We start from the raw sequence: 21,290 nt of genomic DNA on the forward strand, positions 1-21,290 counted from the left end.
TTTAAATTTGAATTTCCTATAAAACCTCTGGTATCGCCATTTCCTTTATGCACAAAAAACATGGCGCGAGATACCAACCATACGGAAGCAAAACTCTCCCGGGAAATGTTCCGTATACTATGCTTCGTCATGATTTCGAAAAGTGAATTTTACATATAAGGCGATGCAAGAGGAGCCAATGGGGCTTTCCGGTAACTAAATTCCAATAGTTCGGTCCGTTTATGACCTAAACCTTAATTTAATCCAAATAGGAACTACATTTACAACTCGAGTCGTGAGTGCAACCTAGAGCCATAATAGTGTCCTTAACATAGGCTATGAATATTTGTTCTATTGGAGCTAACACCCAAGTGAAGAAGAGAGTGGAGCAAAGGCATCTAGATCCGGCATAAGGTGGTTCAGAGACGAAGTTACCGACGCAAGGATGCGAATCGACAGAGCGGTCAGGTGATGTTAATTGTGCCTCCTTAATTACCAAATCAGCTCCCTTCCAATTTGTAAATATTAAATAAATTAATTGATTTAAAGTTTAAATTGAAATTTGTAGTGTTAAAGCCTAATTATTTATTTAAATTGTAATTCCTTTCCTCCCTCTTTCGTTGTGGATACATTGATTTCGCGAAGCAAGTGTGGGTTGTTAGTCCGCCCCTGAACGATTCTCCCGGATAGACCCTGAGAGGGTTACAGTATAAATAGTTTTTTTTTAATTTGCTTGATTAATTAGTTTTTTTTTATTTTAAACTGAAGTTTTTTGAAGTTTTTTTCTTAGTCTTTGTTTTCTTCTTTTCCTTTTCTTCTTCTAATTATTCGTAAAATTTAAATGAATTAATGATTATATGAATTAGTTAAGTGAAAAGTAACAGAAGCAATATAACGATGGACGGGGATTGCTTCGAGGTGGTGACGAGTACGTCTATCTCGGATCCTTGTGAAAGTAACGAAAGCCTGAAGGGTGTGTTGGGCAGGGCATGTTACAAGACTACCGGACAACAATCCTGCAAAGATGGTGTTCGCGTTGAATCCAGTTGGTACAATAACGAGTGGAGCACAGCTCGCGAGGTGGCTTGATCAGGTGCAACACGATCTGGAGCGCGTGGACCGGAATTGAAGTTGTAGAGACACACCATAGACCGAGTAAATTGCCGTAACATCGATAACAAGGTTTTATCAAACTAATTGATGTAACACCAAGTAAATAAATCACGCGCTCTTCGAACTCGATGTGCTAGGTTTCAACTTGACCAAACGTATTACATAAGATGCCGTATGAAAAGTATTTGATATAAGTAACATAAGAAAATTTCCGAAATTACAGAATCCTCATGGCTTTTCTTTCTGAGTGAACTGACAACGGTGCCGGCTATAAACTATTTATTATGATAAAGAATAATATTTGCGGATGTTGTATATAGTGCGTTTCTGAGTTTTTCGCCAGAAAAAAATGCTATTTTATTTGTTTGTTTTACATTTTTAAAATAGATTTTCATAGAATTCATTTCTTCTCCTATGGTAACTATTTGCAATTATTCAGAATAATTTTGCTTTCAATAATTTTTCTATGTATATTTTGCGATAGCTTTTCTTGTATAGAGTCAGCGATATTAAAGAGAATGTTGTACTTTCGTGTCGTATTCATTACATATATTTTTAGCATCATACAATTTATAGTGTGTATATTTGATCTAAAATTTATTCAGTGTTTATGTTTACCACATCTTTCATCTCGAACACATTTTGGCGATTCTGAAGTGAAGCCGATCTTACACTCTACAAAAAGGAAAATGAATTTTAAAAAATGAAAAAATAAAATAAAATTCTTTACTATGTGTACATAAGTAGTAGCACAATTATACTCATGAGTTATAAATTTCAATTACATTTTATCCAAGCAGGAACTTGCATGTAGGTCAAACCAAATTTTTGCAGTTGTTTCGAGTATAGTAATAGACTATGGTGGGGAATATGATGTCTTTTTCAATGCTTTCTTTGGGTGTGTTTGTTTCGTTGAGGATTCGGAATAGTTTACTTCTGATGAACGTGAATGTTTTAAGTTGATGGGATGGTTTACAGAGTTTCGACTTTTGGATACAGTTTAAACCTATGCTTCAAAGTCATTAATCTTAGTATTGCTCCTTACGTGCAGCTTTTGTTTGTATTATATCCAATAATCAAGTCTCACTCTTCAGCAAAATCCAATTACTTGTCGAACTTTGTAAATTTCTTGCTAGAAAATTTGGACAATTTACCTTTTATCTTTGTATCTTCCGTTTTCATCCTCAGTCGAACTTCTCAGTCTTACTGGTTTCGATCAGTCAGCTTAAAACTAGTGTTTCGTGTTGTTGTTCTTGTTTTGGTTAACTTTTGTATTTTCGCTTCAACTGCTTTCATCCGAACACGGCCAGAATATATGCTTCGTTAGCGGTACTATAAACTAAATTGCATTTCAGTTGCATTTAAAGTTATTTTGAATGTCCAAATCCAATAATTAATTTTAAAAGCAATTTCGTATCTAATCGATAGAAAACCATTCTTAGCACACACTATAATTACGAGTTTTGTTTAGTTTTTAGCTTACTTTCCAAACTGGCTTCGAGTTATTTTAACTTATAGATACTCATTTGGAATTTTAATAAAGTACATCAAAGCACGGGAACACATACGATTAAGCTTCTTGAAGTGTGATTATTCAGAGATAGACATAGCAGTTATAAATTATAATAATGATTTTATATTATTTTTAAAATAATAATCAGGAAAGTGCAAATCGCAGATCATCTGGGCTTCCCAGATATTATGTCATTTGATTTAATTTGATTAAATAGGATCATACATTTCTTAAACGCAACGTTACTTTTAGCTAAGATGTTCTCTCATGTGTTTCATCTGCTCTACGGCTACCTTTTCGCTTCTGCACTGCATAGCTAAACTGATCTCGGTTTTAATTGATACATTATCAAATCAGATTTAAATTGTTTTCTTTGTCTTTGAGATTATTTATGGCAACATTTGCATGTTTGATTTATTTCCGTTTTATAGCGAATTGGATTCCTCTACATTTTTTTTTTTCGCATAGCCCTGAAATCGATTGATAATCGAATCACTGTCCTTCCTTTAAAAGAAATACCTTTTTTCTTCTATTCCATTCTACTGGCACTAGCCCTATTGCCAACTTCGCTTTTCGTTTCACGAGTGATTTGGGTTTTAACTGCTTGCTCACTTTGTTTCGCGTACAAAATCACAAGTCCAGTGGCTTTTTCAAAAACGCCGCAACTCACTCCTTGGAAAGAGTTTATGTTTGGTTTTATTATCTTCTCAGTTTTTACTGGTAAAGGTAGTTAACGTAATTTTCTTTGCTTTTCAAGTAGTATTTGTGATGCTTTTCGCAGATAAGAAGACATTTACATAAATGGGTAATTGTAAATTCAAGGTGTAGTTCATCTTTAAGTAGATGAGTCAGACTAACAGTCTCTGCAAGTCGTAGATCAATCTTAGTCATTTTCAATGCTCTGGAAAGTTACTTCCTCTATTTTTCTTTTTAACTTTGACTGGGACATGTTCGTACATGCATGCTTTTATGCTTTTACTAAGTAAAACATGTTTCTTCTTAAGCTAAACTAAATCACTAAACCGCTTGGCATAATACTCAAAATAATGACATATAGCTCAATAGCTGCCAGAAAAAAAAAAACTATATCAAGTGAACAGCACACTGTTCATAATCTACATTAAAATCTATTAAACTATATAAAATTAAAGTTAAATGCCTGCATTGCGCAAACTCATTATTTTCTCGGAAAACATTCAGTGTGGTTAAAATAACATTACATCAACTGTTTAAAGATTTTGTCGCATTCGTCGAGTTACTACTTCCAAAAAAATAGCACATAAAAATTTGAACGAAATAAACTGGGTTAAAACATAAAATAAAGTCACCTACAGAATACAATTACCATTGAGTAGTATTTGAAGTAAATTGGCTAGTAATCTTTTTTTCAGTCTTTTGTGCAAAGCCTCCCACTGAAAACTTCCTAGCACTCTGCGCATAGTCCTTCATTTCAGCATTGCTGATCTTCCAAATTGCCAGTACGATCCATCTAGATGACTCTTGGCTGCTTTCCAACAGGTCATGTCTCCCTTTTCCTTTCAATTAACGCGTTACACACTAACTTGTACTACGATTTACTCAACCATGTTCGTGTCCTTGTACTATTGAGATTTCCTACGTAAATTGCTTCTTTTTCTAGTGATAAAATGTATATAAAAAGTGGATGCTTGATCGATCGTATCAGTACTACACATGTAAAACTTTTAACGCAAATTATTTACGCTTTTATGCAAGAGGTAGCAACGTTAATCTTCCGTGTAAAATTTGTCTAGTAGATGAAAAAAACAGTTTGCTATTAAAAACAACTTCGTTAAAAACGAACATCAGAGAATTAAATAAAGAAGTAAAAAGTAAAATGAACAACTATAACTTTTTCTAGTAGATTTGGATGAAAGTCTTCTGAGGACTGCACTGGTCTCGGGCGTCCGGCGAGGTTTCCACCATCACCACTAAGCGGCCGTCGGGCAACAAAGCAACATCACTGGGGCGATCCTTCTCGTCCATGCCCATTGTGAGCAGGTTGTTGGACGATGGGCGTATTTCAACCTTATAATTAGAATACATTATACAACAATTTATTTAAATAAAGAAAAATAGAAAACTTACCGCCCACAGAAACTCTAGTTGTGGTGAAAAGATTAGTACTCTTTGATTCTTGGAGTCGGCCACAATAACGCGGCCATCGTCATCGCAGCATATTCCAGATGGACGACTAAACTCGTGTACAGCTGTTCCCTCATGACCCTTGGCGGCAAGTACCTATGTGAAATATGAAGGAATCATGATAAGTATCTTAGCTTGAACCTGAACCTCGAAGAAGCTAAATCATTTCGAATTCCATCTTTCAATTTCTTGCAAGAAATTTGCCACACATCGAGATAGGCGATTGCTTTTCTGTTGAAGTGCATACTTCCCATTATACGTAAAGATCGTAACACTTCAAATTGTGGTGTGTTAATTGGAATTCGTGAAAATATTGAATTCAAATATTTATTTTTTTCAATTTATTCAGAAATTGAATAAGTTGCAATTTTTGTTAAACATAAAGGAATTTTCAATTATTTGCATTTATATTCCTCCCCAAGCAGAATTCTCTTTGTTAGAGTTTAAATCTATTTTTAATAATATTCCTTCACCTTTTTATATACTAGGAGATTTAAATGCTCATAATTTGGCATGGAGAAGCCATAAAATTGATGGTAGGGGTTCATTAATTATGGACGTTATTGATGAATTAAATTTAAATATTCTTAATGATGGTGATCATGTGCTTATATTGATTAACATTCATAATCCTAATAATATACAATATAGTCAAGAACCTTCTGTTCCTGATTTAACAATAAACGTGGATTGGGCTAAATTTTCTGATTAAGTTTCCTTTGCTTTGCTAAGTTTTGACAATTCACTTTCTACCATTGAAAATTATAAATATTTTTCAAAATTATTAATTGATTGTTTAAAAAAAATCTTAAACTAAAAAAATGATCCATTCATCATCTAAGAAAAAAAATCTAGCATTTTGGTGGGATAATGATTGTACAATTGCTTTGAAAAGTAAATCAAACGCTTTCAAATTATTTAGACGATTTGGTTCTAGAGATCAATATACCGTCGTTGGGGGTGAGAATGGGTCAAAAAGGGATATGTACGATTTATTTATTGAATAACGATCGCAATTTAACTCCAATAAACTTCAAATTTGGTGTGTATGTACCTTGATGGTACATTAAAAACTGTTCAAAAAATAAAGAAATATATTTATTCACTGCGGCACCACAAGTGAATGAAAAATGACCCAATCTCACCCCATAGAGGGGGTGACATTGGGTCACTGTAATTAAAATACCTTGTTTTTGCGAATATGATTGCACAACCATTCCAGCTGAGAAATATTGATGAAATACGATGCAAACAAGACAAAAAGACATCTAAGATGTTTCACAGGTATGATAGACCCACTTAAAAGAACGATTATAGCAAAAAATTGAATATTGAATATGTAAACCCAACATTTATCGTCAAGTTTACATAAATTTTCTTGTGTTTTCCCTCAAATTGTCTTCAAAGTCTCATCCCCATTGCCACAAAGCCTACTCAGTTTCCCCAAAGGTGTACTGAAACAGTGATTATTCTAAACCTTCGCAAATAGTTAAATTTCGGTGCGACTTTCCACGATCAATACAGTTCAGGCAGATGTTGACGTCATAATCCCGGTATTTCAGCGATCGAACTCATTTGTACTTCCGCGAAATGTGTCTATAATATGGAAACACTGATAAATAATTAAATTCCAAAAAACAAATCCATTTGATAAACACAATTGCTGGTATGAAAAGTTGTTAAAATGCGTTCCGTTGTTATTCAATGCACGGAATCCTTAAGTAGACTTGTTTGATGTTTCATAAATGCTGTATTTAGAAAGAATGAACACATCTTAATGAAAAAAGATAACACCCGGCACCGAAAAATGTCAAAAAAGTGGACTTGCAATTTCAATTACTATCGTTTTTGCTTGACCCAATCTCACCCCCATTTTTAATGTTTTAGACACCGTACCGAAAAAAAATGATTTTTTTGTGAAAAAATCAAACAGGTTCCGGAAAATACGTGTGAAATGTAATAAAAAGACTTTCAACCTTCCACTAATATAACGATAAAGGTTAAAGTTCATGCGTGATACTTTGCACAGGAGAAATTTAATGTTGTAAATTGTATCTAGTTTCAACACACAAGTTTATTGATGTAGTAAACAAAAACTACTATTTCTAAAAATGGATGTTGCGATGAATTATGCGTAATAATATATTCCCTAACATATGAATTATAAATTTTAGTAATATCAGCGTTATTAGCTGAAATATTTCAAAAATCATATTTTTCCGTTTTGACCCAATCTCACCCCCTAGACCCATTGTCACCCCCATCGACGGTATGTTATATTGTAAAGCTGAAGCTCAATTTACTAGAGTTATAGAATTAAAAAAAAGGAATTATTGGAGAAATTTTATTGAAAATCTTGATCCTGATACATCACTATCAACATTATGGACTGTTGCTCAAAATATGAGAAATTATAATTTTTCTACTTCACCAGTTTTGGAATATTCGGAAGATTGGTTTGACCAGTTTGCTTCTAAAATTTGTCCTGATTTTACACCTATAGATATAAAACTTTAAAAAAATTCAACATATAATTTTTTTCTATTCTTTGTACTGAATTTTCTATTGAAGAAATGAATTTGGCATTATCAGTTACAAAAAATACTACTCCTGGTATTGATAATATTAAATTTATAGTTTTAAAAACTTTACCTATTGATGGGAAGAAAATCCTTCACTTGTTGAAAGTAGAAGACCAATTAGTTTATTATCATGCCTTCGTAAATTAATGGAAAGGATGATTTTAAACCGTCTTGAATTATGGGCAGAAAATAATAATATATTTTCTTCATCTCAATTTGGGTTTAGAATAGGTCGAGTCACACGTGATTGTGTAGCTCTTCTATCATCATATATTGAATTATCATTGAACAAGAAACAAGATGTAGTTTCTACATTTCTTGATGTTTCTGGTGCATACGATTCTGTACTGATAGATTTACTTTATAATAAAATGATTGATTGTAAACTTCCTTTAATAATTACAAATTTTTTGTGTAATTTATTTTCATTTAAAATAATGCATTTTTTTCACAACGGAGAATCTCAAATGATCCGTTATAGTTATTTTGATCTTCCTCAGGGTTCTTGTTTAAGCCCATTTTTATATAATTTATTTACTAGAGATATTATTTCTATTATTCCTAATGGGTTGAAGATACACCTGACCAATTTGCTGATGATAAGGTTATTTCTATCAGTGGTAAGAGTAGAGAAGTTATTCGTCATTTTATGCAATGTTGTTTGGACAACCTTGGTACATGGGCGCATAATAATGGTTTTAGTTTTTCAGTACAAAAAACAAAATTTATTATATTTTCTCGTTAACATTCTCCAATTGATATTGTTTTATATTTAAATTATCATCAGATGGAGCAGGTTTTTGAATATAAATATCTTGGAATATGGTTTGATTTTAAACTAAAATGGAACAAACATATTCAATACATTCAAACAATTTGTTCTAAGAGAATAAATTTTCTTCGAACAATCACTGGAACTTGGTGGGGAGCTCATCCCAGTGATTTGATTACCCTTTATAAAACAAATATTCGTTCTGTAATGGAATATGGCTGTTTTACTTTTGGTAGTGCCATTCAAACTCATTTTTCTAAACTAGAAAAAATCCAATTTCGTTGATTAAGAATTTGTACTCATACTAAATCTAATGAAGTTTTAGCTGGTATCATTCCTCTTAAATACCGTTTTCATGAACTAAATTGTAAATTTTTATTACAATGTTTCTCCAATAATCATCCAATAATTAATATATTAAAACCTTTGTTTGAAATTAATCCCACCAGTAGATTATTGAGTTCATTCATTTATTGCTCTGCTGAAAATGTCATGTTAGATTCATCTCCTGGTTTCTATGAATATAACATGAATGTTCATTCTTTTCGTCCTTATGTTGATTTCACCTTGCACGAAGAATTAAAACATATTCATTTTAGTGCTCGCTCATATTTTGCAAAATTATTATTTCAACGTAAATTTATTGGGGTGGAACCTGGACAAATTTATTTCACAGATGGATCTTTGATCAATAATATAGCAGGTTTTGGAGTTTTCACTTTTCATATCGCACATTTTTTTAAAATTAGAAGCTTCTTGTTCTATTTGCATTGCTGAATTAACAGCTCTCCAATTTGCTTGTTATTTAATCAGAAATTGTGCTCCAAATATATATATATATATATATATATATATATATATATATATATATATATATATATATATATATATATATATATATATATATATATATATATATATATATATATATATATATATATATATATATATATATATATATATATATATATATATATATGGTGTTTTCTAATAGTTTTAGTAGTCTTCATGCTCTGAACACAATAAATTTCAATTTCAAAACAAGTAAAATTATTTTATCTATTAAAGAAATATTGAATGATTCGTTTTCTAGAGGATTTGTCATTAAATTTGTTTTGTTCCAGCTCATTCTAATATTTATAATAATGAACAAGCTGACTCTTTAGCAAAATTAAGTGTTTCTCGTGGAATAATTTATAATCGGGCTATTTTTCCATCAGAATACTTTACTAAATTGAAACAAAATTCTATAAATAATTGGCAAATCGCTTGGAATACAAGTGATAAAGGACGTTATTGTTATTCCATTTTTCCTAAGGTGAAGCATTTCCCTTGGTTTCATCAATTATCGGTCAGCCATAATTTTATTTGTTTTTATACCAGACTTATGTCTAATCACTATATATGTAATAGTCATTTATACCGCATAAATATCAAGGACTCTAATCTTTGTGAATGTGGTGAATCATATGAAGATATAGATCATATTGTCTTTAATTGTACTCGTTTTGATTTACCAAGAAGAAATATTTTTGAAAAAATTTAAAAATTGGGTCTTAATGTACCTACATCTATTCGAGATATTTTGGCGCTTAAAAATTTAAATATTTTAAAAAAATTATATGGGTATTTTAAAAAGATTTCTAATTATAGGGTTTTAATGCTAGTAATGGACCCCTTAGTAGCTGAAATTCATTCTAGACGCTTTTCCGCAATGATATCTCAGACGCATATACGTTTTGTGGAGTCTAATAACAAATTCAATGTCTTTACTTCATAGTACGTCTATGAAACATACAAAGTCATTCGATTGTTTACAAATTTGACGTTGCGTATTATGGACCCTCCATTTGATTCCCATGTAATCCGGCTCGCTGCCGACGAGCCTATTATGGACCCACCTGGAAATGCGTATTATGGACCCTCTTGGGTGGTTTCATTTACAAAACTGTTCAAATATCTGTATTTATGCGTCTCAAACCAAATATTTTACCTGAAACTGCTGACTAACAATGTAATCGAGGTTCCCCCGGTGGATTTTTATAGGAATAAAGTTGCTTTGAGTGTTAATTTTATGTTTTTCTGTAGGGGGTCCATAATACGCAAAGGGTCCATAACCGGCATCGACTCCCTAGTTGATACTGCTCGCTTTTTTATATTTATTTTCAGATAACCAATCCTTTGTACCACTCGGAGTTTAAGTTGTTTTAACTCAAGTTACTTGGATATACGATGACCCTTATGATGACTCCAACGGCTCCGATATGGATCATTTCCGGATGAGCCTTTAGTATTTAAGAATTATTTTTGTAATGTTGTTTGAAAAGGTAAAGAGGTTTTGTGCCTTTTTGAGAAAGATTTCCAAAAAGAAATCACTCAAAGGGGTTTTTCCCTCTTTCAAAATTCAAGTTAAAATAAAAGGTAATAATAATAAATGCTGTGTGCCTCCCCTACGCAAGGATCATGACCCCCCTAGGTCTAATGTCTATATACCTGTGAATGACTACTATTTTCAAAGAATATGAGAAAGATAATTGAAAACATTGTATATGAACTAATATTAAATTATAATTCGGTCATATTTATTATTTACATACCTTAGTCAATGTTGCATCAATGAGCAACAAACGATGGTTTTCGAAATCCGATATTATCACATCGCCTTGCGGTGTGAAACAAGCTCCGCGGGGTGTTGTCAGTCCTTTCAAGTATCGGCTATGATTCACCCCATCGAAACTGAAGCGAGATATGAACTGACCCTCCGAGTTGAACAATTGAATCCGATGATTGCGAGAATCGGTAACCAAAATCTCGCCTTTGATATTGACAGCTACATCCCAAGGATACTGGAACTGGCCGCAGTCTTTGCCATAGCTTCCAAACTTAAGCAAAAACAGCCCATTAGTAGAAAAGACCTGAACACGGTGATTGTCCTTATCGACTACTATAATCCGATTTTGACCGTCGGTGCAGATTCCCGCAGGAAGATCGAATTGGCCGTTGGCAGTTCCCTTAGATCCGAACTTCAGCTTGAAAGTACCGTCCGGGTAAAACACTTGTACTCTATTATTGCGGCGATCTGCCACCAAAACATGTCCATCTTTGTCAACAGCAATTCCCCACGGTCTAGAAACTTGGCCATCCTCGTGTCCATCAAACCCGAAGGTTGTACTAGGGCCAACAGCCGGTTTAGCCGAAACATGAGAAGTACACCCAGGAATGCATTGTCCTAATACTGGCATGCCTGGAATCGGTCCGATGCCGATAGATGTTGGAGACGTCCCCAGTACGGTTTTCGAAGAAGGAATTTGATCCCACGAGGACGAGGAACTGAGCCGTTGGGCAGGGGTTGAACTACGAACTATAGGACGGCGAGTCAATATGTTGCCACTTGGTGGTTGAATGCATACATTTGATCCATTTGAAAACGAGTTGCTCCTTTGCCCAACAAGAAGTACGTCACCTTGCATACGGATGTCTTGCAGGAGTTCAAAATTAGGCGCTACGAACGTGATGAACTCCTCTTTTGGTTGCAAATTCTTATACATCGCGGCAAATTGTTCCATTTGGTTTTCTCCGGCAGTCAAGGTTTTTGCAATGTCCATATTGTTCATTGTGGCTACGGAGTCTAGTGCTTTTGTAAGCATATCTGATGTTTGTGAGAGTCCAGATAGCGCTGCTCGCAATCCTGCCATTTGATCGGAGAGTGATGTGAGTTTTTGTTGCCGAAATTTGTCAACACGTTCTAACAAAGTACGTTCGCGATCTTCGGCGGCTAAAATGAAATGTCGCATAGCCTTTCGGATTCTTGCTGAAGCCTCCATTGCATCTCTTTCAACTGCTTGTGAATATGTAACGGCCCGATCAATGCTAGCCTTAATGTATTTGGTTCCTAGCTTACCGCTCTCGATTATTGATAGAATCTTTTCGGATGCCCCTTGCGATACATTAGCTACCGGAATGCAGGAGTGATCCTTATGATCCCATAGGGTACACTCCTGGCAAACAATTTTTTTGCATGATTCGCATAAATAGCGCAGCACCTCGCCATGTACATCGCAATGCGGTTGATTAGCTAGAGGAATACTTTGTGCTCCAGCAGCCGATCCAATCGGTGAGATCGTGTGTATTGAGATAACACAGTGATCTTTAGCGAATGTGTTCTTGCTATGTCCATGTGTACAGTCTTCACATAGGACATCATTGCAATCTAGGCAACGACTGATTGCATGTGTATCACAGCGACCACAAACAGCTCCCAAAGATGATGCGCAGTGCGAGCTTCCGTTCGATGAGTTCGTCTGCGGCGAAGTACTTGGGGTCATGTGAGTACCTATTGCACCTAAAATATCATTGGTCGGGGCGCTTCCGCTGGATGTCCCTATTGCGCCTAGTACGTTGGAAAACAGTACATCATCCGTTAGGTTCAAGCTGTCCCTTTCCAGCGATGCTGGGTTGCTGAAACTCGTAGCACTGCTACTGGCACTGCAAGAAAAAGACAATTATAACATTTGATAACTCCTTTGAGACCTTAAAACGTACTACCTCTGCGGCACAGATACCGGACCGGAGCTAACCTTTCCAGGTGCGTCCCACCTTGGCAGCGCATTGAACAAGTTCGAGAAGAAAATGTGATCGTTCGAGTTGAAATCAACGTTGCCATCTTTGTTGCTGTTTTGCTTGGAGTTGCCGGACTGTGGCGTTATTTGCATTGATGAAGCACCATTGGATAAAAGTGCCATAGCGGTTCTGAAATGGAGAACAAAAAAAACAATCCCGATATAATGTTTATTCGAAAAAAAAGTCTTTACGACAGTACAATTTGAAAAAGTTATAATAGGAGTGAATCAGACTGGAGCATACGAAAAATATCTCATCTTCTTCAATATCATGTAGGGTGTATCACATATACAGTCAACTCTCCATAACTTGATATTGAAGGGACCATCGAATTAGGGAGTTATCGAGTTACAGAACACAAAATCAGTGCAACTGTGATCCAAAGGACCATCGAGGTAGCCATGAAAACCAACTATGACTATGGTTCTCTAGCTACAAAATATTGAGTAAGGAAGAGTTGATTGTAACTGGAAATGAAAAATGTGTGGTTAAAATTCGTAGTCCGTAAAAGTGAGTCATAATAATTTTCAAAAAAAAAACTTACAGGAGGTTTTCAGAGGTGAGATGTAGAGATTTTGAAGGAAGTTTAGTAGACGATATTTGGACAAAATGCAAAAATATTTAAGCATCGCTGATAAACTTTCAAGAACCATCAAAGTCAAATTTAAAACTCGTTAAAGTTTGAGTGATGAGGTTGTCTGATGAAAATTCATTGCGTTTCAGTGCATATCATTCGAGATAGAAAATAACACGTCTGTTTTTTTATATACAGTAAAACTTCCATGAGTTCATGATTTATGCTTCGATATCGACTCATGGAACCATGGACCAATGCACAATTTCACTAATTTGACGTTTGAACACAACCGCATTCACTCGTTACCATGGTCACATAAATTACACGGCACTGCTTAAACGTCAACGAGTGACCTCGTGCATTGGTCCATACAAAACCAAAATTTCATAGATAGGAGTACCTTGTACTTTTTAATTCCGCCATAATTGCTTTTACAGATACGCGTATTTCGAATACCACTTGCAGTCTCCTTCAGTGTCAGCTACTCGTATCCACTCCAATGGAACAGACACTGAAGAAGACTGCAAGTGATAGTCGAAATACGCGTATCTGTCAAGGATAAGCAATTAGGGCGGAATTAAAAGGTACAGGGTACTCCAATCTACTTTTTTGTTTCTCTACTGAGATTCTGCTCAGAGGATTCGAATACATTAAAAAGGCAAAATTTCATGGTTACTACGATGGTCTCCTGAAACAGCTTTCCAAAGCATTTCTGTTCCATCACTCGACATTTCTATGAGTCGATAGTCCGAATATCGACTCATTGAGGTTTCTAAATTATAATTTAGAAACACATTTTATTTTTTGATGGCAATGATATTTTTTATGTTTGCCACAATCATAGATATTCACAATTGAAATAGGAACACCAGTATTCTGTGGGCCACGCTATGCCAACTTATGATAAATTCTCTATTTCGATCGATTAAGAATTACAAAAAACTTTTTTGGCAAATTTGCTTGAAATTGAGTGGTATTTTTTTGAACAAGAAGGAAATCTGCAAACAGACCTTATACGTCCTGTACGTGCTATCCAACCGCTTTCTGTTTCTGTTCGTTCTAAGCGCTTTTGACCAGATTGGTCCTCCATACCTCAGTATGGATAGCGCCATGCCTGCCAGGAGCTTGCGTTTGCTGGCATTTACAGCAGAGCTGTTAGACATCATCCTCGAAAGCGCCGCTATAGCCGTAGATGCCCTCTTACAGACATATCCAACGTGTTTAGCGAAGCATGGGCTTGTCATCGATTTTTACCCTATTAGGGGCGGTCCATTAATTACGTAAGACAAATTTTGGGGGTTTTCAACCCCCTCTCCCCCCATGGTAAGATTTTTTGTATGAAAATCAAAAATAAATTGTATGGTGCGTAAGAAATCTCAGAACCCCCCTCCCCCCATAAACCCTTACGTAATTAATGGACAGCCCCTAAGATGCCTAAGGGATCGCTTGGACTCTATGATGCAGTCACCTACCGAGATAAGCGCCCGTTGCTCGGACTTGCGGTTATTGACCACCACCACCTCAGTCTTGTGATGGGCCAATCCTAGTTTTTTAGACATCATCCATACTTCACCTTGTAACGTTTTACGTTTTTTCTTAAAAAAATATAGTGAAAAGTTTGTGAACTTTTGACGTTTTTATTTTTTTAAGCAAAATCACTTGAATTTGAATTTGATTGAGCTCAGTGTAACGTAAAGTATCGATAAGGTTTGTGTCTTGGCTAAATGTACTAAATTGACGTCACCCAGTATGGGATACGTGTAGTGATGTGAAAACCTTTGTAATGTTTTTATTCGTTTAGCTTGTTCGTTTACCGAAGGCGCGAACTCTCGCCATTTCAAATTTAATTTGGGCGCAAAAAGATTAAAGAATAGGCTCTTTATGTAAGTAGGTTTCTTGTATGTTGTATAACTGAGACTCGGGCATTTCGCTTCCAAATCGGCTGGTATTCAGAAGTTTCGCGAGTTCAGGTCAAAGTTTCAATTTTATAATTTCTATTAGTAGTGACCTTTGTTAAAAACGTTTTTCTGTAGAGAGATTCGTTTGTAGTCGGTGAGTCCGATATTCGCGACTTTTGATTTTATTAGTGCAAGTTTACACTCAAAAAGCGCTTAGCGCTTTTTGGGTAGGGCTGGAGTTCGTGAGTCGACCGGAGTCGACGAAGAGTATTTTGTGGAGTTTACTGAGTCCGTGCAACCGTCAAGGCCCGCCCTTAGGGGTAGCTAAACGGAGTGTGGTGTTTCGCCAGAAAGAGGAGCGAAGAACGACCGTCGATCGCCAATCAATCGACGGAGGTCCCCTTTACGTCAGTTCTAGGACCACCATATTGGAGAGCGCAGATCGTGCGTTGCGTCGCCAATTGCGCACCACGATTCCGGACCTGAACCGACGGTGAGGGTACATTTCATCGCGGGCGGTCAGAGCGCCATACGCGAGGCCGCACGAAGGTACGTTGGCCCTTGTCCGGAGGAAGACGGTCAATTCCCGGGCCGCACGACAACAGTCGTCGCGAATCGCTCTCCGGAAGAAATCGGAGGCCATCCGTCCAGCCGCCACCCACTTCGCAACTTTAATTTCGGCCATACCAGCACGGACTCACTTCGCTGCAAGCTAATCAGGCAGCGACGGCGAATTGCTCCCCTTCGCCGCCATTTCAACGGAGGTTCTCGTCGCCATCGCTACGAAGGTTTCTGCCGCCATCGCCGAGGTTCCTGGCAACAAGCAACAAGTCGACGAAGAAAAATCCTGCGCAGGTATGTGTTAGAGTTAGACATGGCCATGATCTAGTAAATTGATATCCCTTCCAAACCCAACCTAAAGTCCAACCCGAAGTCAATAAATTAATGAATTATTTGTGATGTTTTATGAAAATCGAGTAGTTTCCGTTGTTATTCATTCCGTTTCCGTTTAGGTGCAATAGAGGAAGTCATTCCAATTGCTCTAAGTTCCGTTCCGTTAATATTCGATTTTCATCCTCATTTTTAGTTTTTTCTGTTGAGACCAGAGGGTTGAACGAGTTTCAGTGGGTTTGTAGTCCGGAGGGGGAAAAGCCAGTCTTTTTTAGTTTTGCGCTTTGAATTTGAGTTTGAGCCAGCGACCGTTCGAGGACCCCTGAGGTTAAAGGTCATCAGTAGTCGGGCAAATAAAAATCGGCCGGTGGTCTCTCGGATTCGAGAGTGGCGCTAAAGCCACCGGTTGTCACAACACCTCGAGCATTTCCGCCGAACGGTTACAGTTGCGCCCAACGTCAAAAGTTTACGTTTCATTCAGTTGGATCATAAAATAGAACGCTACCGTCACTTGTATTAAAAATTTGAATTCGAAATTTTAATTGATATTTTTGATTTTATTTTCTTTGAATTTTTTTTAGAATTACGTTATTTGAATTGAATTTGATTTAGCTTTAGTTGTTTTGCATTATCTTATTGAATTTCTATTGCTTTTCATTTTGAATTCCATTAGGTTTAGTATATATGAATTGAATTTGATCTAGTTTTAATTGATTTGAATTTGATTTTTTGTTTATATTTTGAATTTGAATATTTAGGATTAGGAATTTTGCTTTTTCATATTTTTTCTTTTGTTTATATCTTGGATTTGAAATTTTAGAATAAGAAAATTTGCTTTTAGATATTGTTTGCAGTAAATTAACTTAAAATTTAGTTTGTTTGAATTTGAATTTACTAATTGGTATTGAATTAAAGAAGGAGTTTTTGTTGAAAGTTTAAGTCTTTATTTACAGTTCTAGATTTTGCAATGGTATTTCCGAAAATGAAACCGCACTACTCTTTGCCAACGGCTGATCATCTCTTAGAAGATGAAGTCGATTATGAATTGAGATTACGAAATATGCGACCAGATAAAAGAGAAAGTTTGGAGGACAAGCGACGATTGTTGAGAAGGTTGGTAAATGAAGATAGAAAGCTTAAGCCATCTTATGCTCCAATTGTTAATATCATGGAGGACAATTTACGAATTGAAAAGAAAATTTTGGAATTGGAGGATATGTTGAGTAAGAAGATAGAACTGGCGACAGTTTCAAGGCTACGGCATTATTTGACCAGGGCCGCGAGAGCTGCCACAGCAGATGAAGTAGAAGTTAAGATTCAAGAAGATCTTTGCATTCGAATACTAGAAATGTTTAAAAGGTATAAGATAGAAATCAAAAATCCAGATAGTGAATCAGAAGAAGATCCAGAAAAGTTAAGAGAAGAGAAGGAGCAAGGTTATATAGGAAAGGAGAAAAAAGAGCAGAGTAAGAAAGAACAGGAACTGAAGATTAGGGAGAAAAAAGAAAGCGAGAAGAAAGAACGAGAGCAGAAAGAGAAGAAGAAGATAGAGCGCGAAAGAAAAGAACAGGAATACAGACAAAAAGAGGCTGAAAGGGATGAGAAAGGAAGGAAAGACAGTAAGGGAAAGAAGCCGGAATTTAGAGAGAGTGGAAAGGAACAGGGAGTACGATCCGAATACGAGCATGAAGAGCAAAATTTTGACGAAAGTGAAGATGGAAGGTTTATACGGCCTGTTGAAACTGATGAGGATCAGTATCACAGAGTTAAGAAACCTGTAAGCAATGCAGTTAATTCGGCAGCGAGGAAAGAATTTGAAAGATACGGTGAAAATAGGAGAGGTGATAAATGTCGGTATGGAGATAGGCAGAAATTCGATAAAGAAATCGAAAGGCAATGTAATTATCTGGAGCAAGAAAGGTACGGAAGACGCAGAGTAAATGACAGGTTTGGAAACAGTAAGGAAGAAGTGAGGCAGTATAGGTATGCAAGAGATGATAGAAGTTGTAGTTCTGAAGATAATCGTCATCATCATCAGAACAGAGATCGTTTAGAAAGATATTCGGATAACAGAAATGGTAATAGGAGGAGAAGTACGAGTCGTAGAAGGTCATATAGAATGTCGAGCCGTAGAAGTTCCAGCAGTCTTGAAGATCGGTCGAGAAGAAACAGAATGAATAACGATAGTAGCAGAAACAGGTTCCATTCGGGTAGCGAAAGCGAAAGAGATACACACAGGAATAGACGACAAGGTCATCGAAGACATTCGTCGTCTAGTAGAAGCCCTAGTTTAGACAGAAGTAGATATCGGCGGTCGAGAGTTCAGAACTGGGAATTGAACTTCTCGGGAGATAGTCGCTCGATTCAAGTAGAGGATTTCTTGACACGGGTAAAGAAATTAGCTCGCCATGAAGGCGTATCAGAAAAGGAGCTATTGATGAACATTCACCATCGCTTAAAAAGTGAAGCGTATGATTGGTGGTTCACGAAGGAGGAGCGGTTTACTTCTTGGAGAAAGTTTGAAGCGGAAATCCGGTTTAGGTACGGTAACCCAAATAGAGATAGAGGCATCAGAGGACAGATTAGGGAACTGAAACAAAGACGAGGGGAATCCTTTATTGCTTACGTCACCGAGGTCGAAAAACTAAACCAGTGTTTGGAAAGACCTTATTCATCAAGGACGTTGTTCGAACTAATATGGGAGAACATGCGGCCCCATTATCGTTCGAAACTGTCGGTAATCAACATTGAGGATTTAGACCATTTGATCGAAATCAATCATAAAATTGATGCTAACGATCAAACGCTCTATCGGACCGGTCAGGGTTCAAGGCTAGAAATTCATCATCTGGGAGCAGAAAATGATTCGGATGATTATTCTGAAGAGGACGATCCACCGATATGCACCGTCCAGAACAGGCAACAGCAACCAGGAAGGACACCTCAGCAACAAGCGGGAAATAATTTGAAGCAGCAACGAACGTTAGGAAACAATCCACAACAAAATAGTTCGAATGTTCGACAACAATCTCGTTTACAAACTCCAAGATACAGATGTTGGAATTGTCTTAAAGACGGGCATATTTGGAGAGACTGTAGAGAGCCCAAACGGGTATTCTGTTATGCTTGTGGAAACATGGGTCGCACTACAAGAAACTGCGAGAATAACCATCGAGTTATAGACTTACAGACTCGAAATCGTTCAACAAACTAGATGCGAGATGTCCGCAGGGGAATCTAAACATCTCGCTGAAGAAAACGATTCCCAAACCGGAGGGGAAGGGAAGACCCAATTTGCCCATTTTACATGTTAGGGTAAATCCAAGTGCTTGCCCTCATATCAAAGTAAATATATTAGGAACGGATATCTTGGCTTTGCTGGATTCAGGAGCTGGAATCAGCGTTATTAGCGAGCTGAACCTGATAGAAGCTCACGGTTTCAAAGTTTTAAAATCCAATGTAAAAGTTTGTACGGCGGATGACACCGTTCATACTTGTCTCGGATATGTAAATATACCGTTTACACTTGGGGATGAAACGAGGGTCATCGCTACGCTGGTAGTGCCAAACATCAAAAAGCCATTAATTTTAGGAATGGACTTTTGGAAAGCGTTTCAAATCAAACCCATGTTAGCTAGCCAAAACCAACTGAAGGAATTGGATTTAACATGGTCGTCCAAGTTGACTGGTGAAACTGTAATAAACCATTTGGAAATTGTGAAAAATATTGTTACAGTAGGAAGAGAACCGATTTCACTTTCGATCCACTTTCTTGACAATACAGAAGAACCTGAAGAAGTGTTGATCAAATCGCGTCCTGAAGAGGATGACTCGTTAGACGTTCCGACCTTGGACTTACCCAAAGATCCAAAGGAACTAATAGAGAACGTTGAAACTGAACACGAACTCTCAGAAACTGATCGAGAGAGGTTAAAAGCGGTGTTGAAAGAGTTCGCATGTACGAGTGAAAAGCAGCTAGGAAGGACATCGCTGCTTGAGCACCACATAGAGTTAATGGAAGGGACTAATCTAAAGGACCTTCCAATGTACCGTTACGCACCAAAGATATGGGACAAAATAGAAGCCGAGTTGGAGAGATGGAAGGAATTAGATGTGATTGAGGAGTGTGTTGCTGAATACGCCAATCCACTGGTTCCTGTGAGGAAAGCCAACGGCAAAATCAGGGTTTGCCTAGATTCCCGACGAATCAACACAATCACCAAAAAAGACGCTTATCCAATGAGGAATATGTCAGAGATTTTTCGCCGTTTGAAAAAAGCCAAGTACTTCAGCCTAATAAAACCTGGCAGTATGGTGAATATTTAGTCGATTCATGTACTGACGTTCTTATTGCATTAGCTATTTCTTGAATATTGTCAGTCCAGTTTTTATGACTTCCTTTTAAAGTAGCCCTAATTGCAGTCGTAATAACCCTATTTACGCGTTCAGTATTATTCACCTGTGGGTGATAGGCAGGTGTCAGCCAATGCTTTACTCCATATGCGTTCAGTAATTTCGCGAATTCTTTAGATGTAAATTGCGTGCCGTTATCGGTTAGTACCATTTCTGGTACACCAAACAGTAAAAATACAGCTTGTTCTAAAAATTGAACTAATGTTGTTGCTGTCGCTTGTCGGAATGGTTGGATTAACACGAATTTCGTGAATACGTCTGTTACAACCAGCATACAAGTATTTCTACCTTTTCCTGAAGCCGGAAACGGTCCAACATAATCAAGTGTGATAAGCTGCCATGGGTGATCACAAAATTTCTTCTGCGAACCCATTGGGGGTGTACTATTTACATTGACTGCCTTAGCCATCTTACACTGAACACACGATTTACAGTAAGCTTTCGCGTCAGCTGCCATTCCGGGCCAGAAGTGTTTTTCCTTAAGCGTATTGAGAGTTTTATCGTATCCTAAGTGGGCTGGGCCATGAATTAGACGAATTATTTCCGGACGGTCTGTTTCTGGTGGATAATACTTCCAATTAAATCTCCTATCACTGATTTTCCCCGGATTTTCAGTGTATTTGTAGATTTTTTCTCCTGCTATCATGAAATCTTTATACTTTTCCGGAGACTTTCTGATTAATTCCTTTAAATCTAAGTATGCTGCATCACTTGCATCAATAGCTTCAATTCTCGACAGGCAATCAGCTAAGATGTTATCCTTGCCTTT

At 36.7% G+C, this 21,290-nt stretch overlaps 1 protein-coding gene across 5 annotated transcripts in view; it reads right to left on the minus strand.

The window, feature by feature from the left end:
- Positions 1–1,354: 1,354 nt before the first annotated feature.
- LOC5575930 (protein wech) overlaps positions 1,355–21,290 on the minus strand; it is a 72,064-nt gene continuing 52,128 nt past the window's right edge. For 4 of the 5 annotated variants that reach the window (XM_021843751.1, XM_021843750.1, XM_021843749.1 and 1 more), the window contains 4 exons: positions 12,665–12,871; positions 10,720–12,607; positions 4,712–4,864; positions 1,355–4,651 (listed from right to left, as the gene is read on the minus strand). In XM_021843751.1, the coding sequence (XP_021699443.1) occupies positions 4,481–4,651; positions 4,712–4,864; positions 10,720–12,607; positions 12,665–12,871 (2,419 nt within the window). In that variant the 3' untranslated portion in view covers positions 1,355–4,480. The remainder of the gene's footprint in view (positions 4,652–4,711; positions 4,865–10,719; positions 12,608–12,664; positions 12,872–21,290) is intronic. The other variant, XM_001655871.2, reaches the window with a different exon arrangement.

The sequence above is a fragment of the Aedes aegypti genome, chromosome 2 (assembly GCF_002204515.2).
Source record: "Aedes aegypti strain LVP_AGWG chromosome 2, AaegL5.0 Primary Assembly, whole genome shotgun sequence".
In the NCBI taxonomy this organism is placed as follows: Eukaryota; Metazoa; Arthropoda; class Insecta; order Diptera; family Culicidae; genus Aedes; species Aedes aegypti.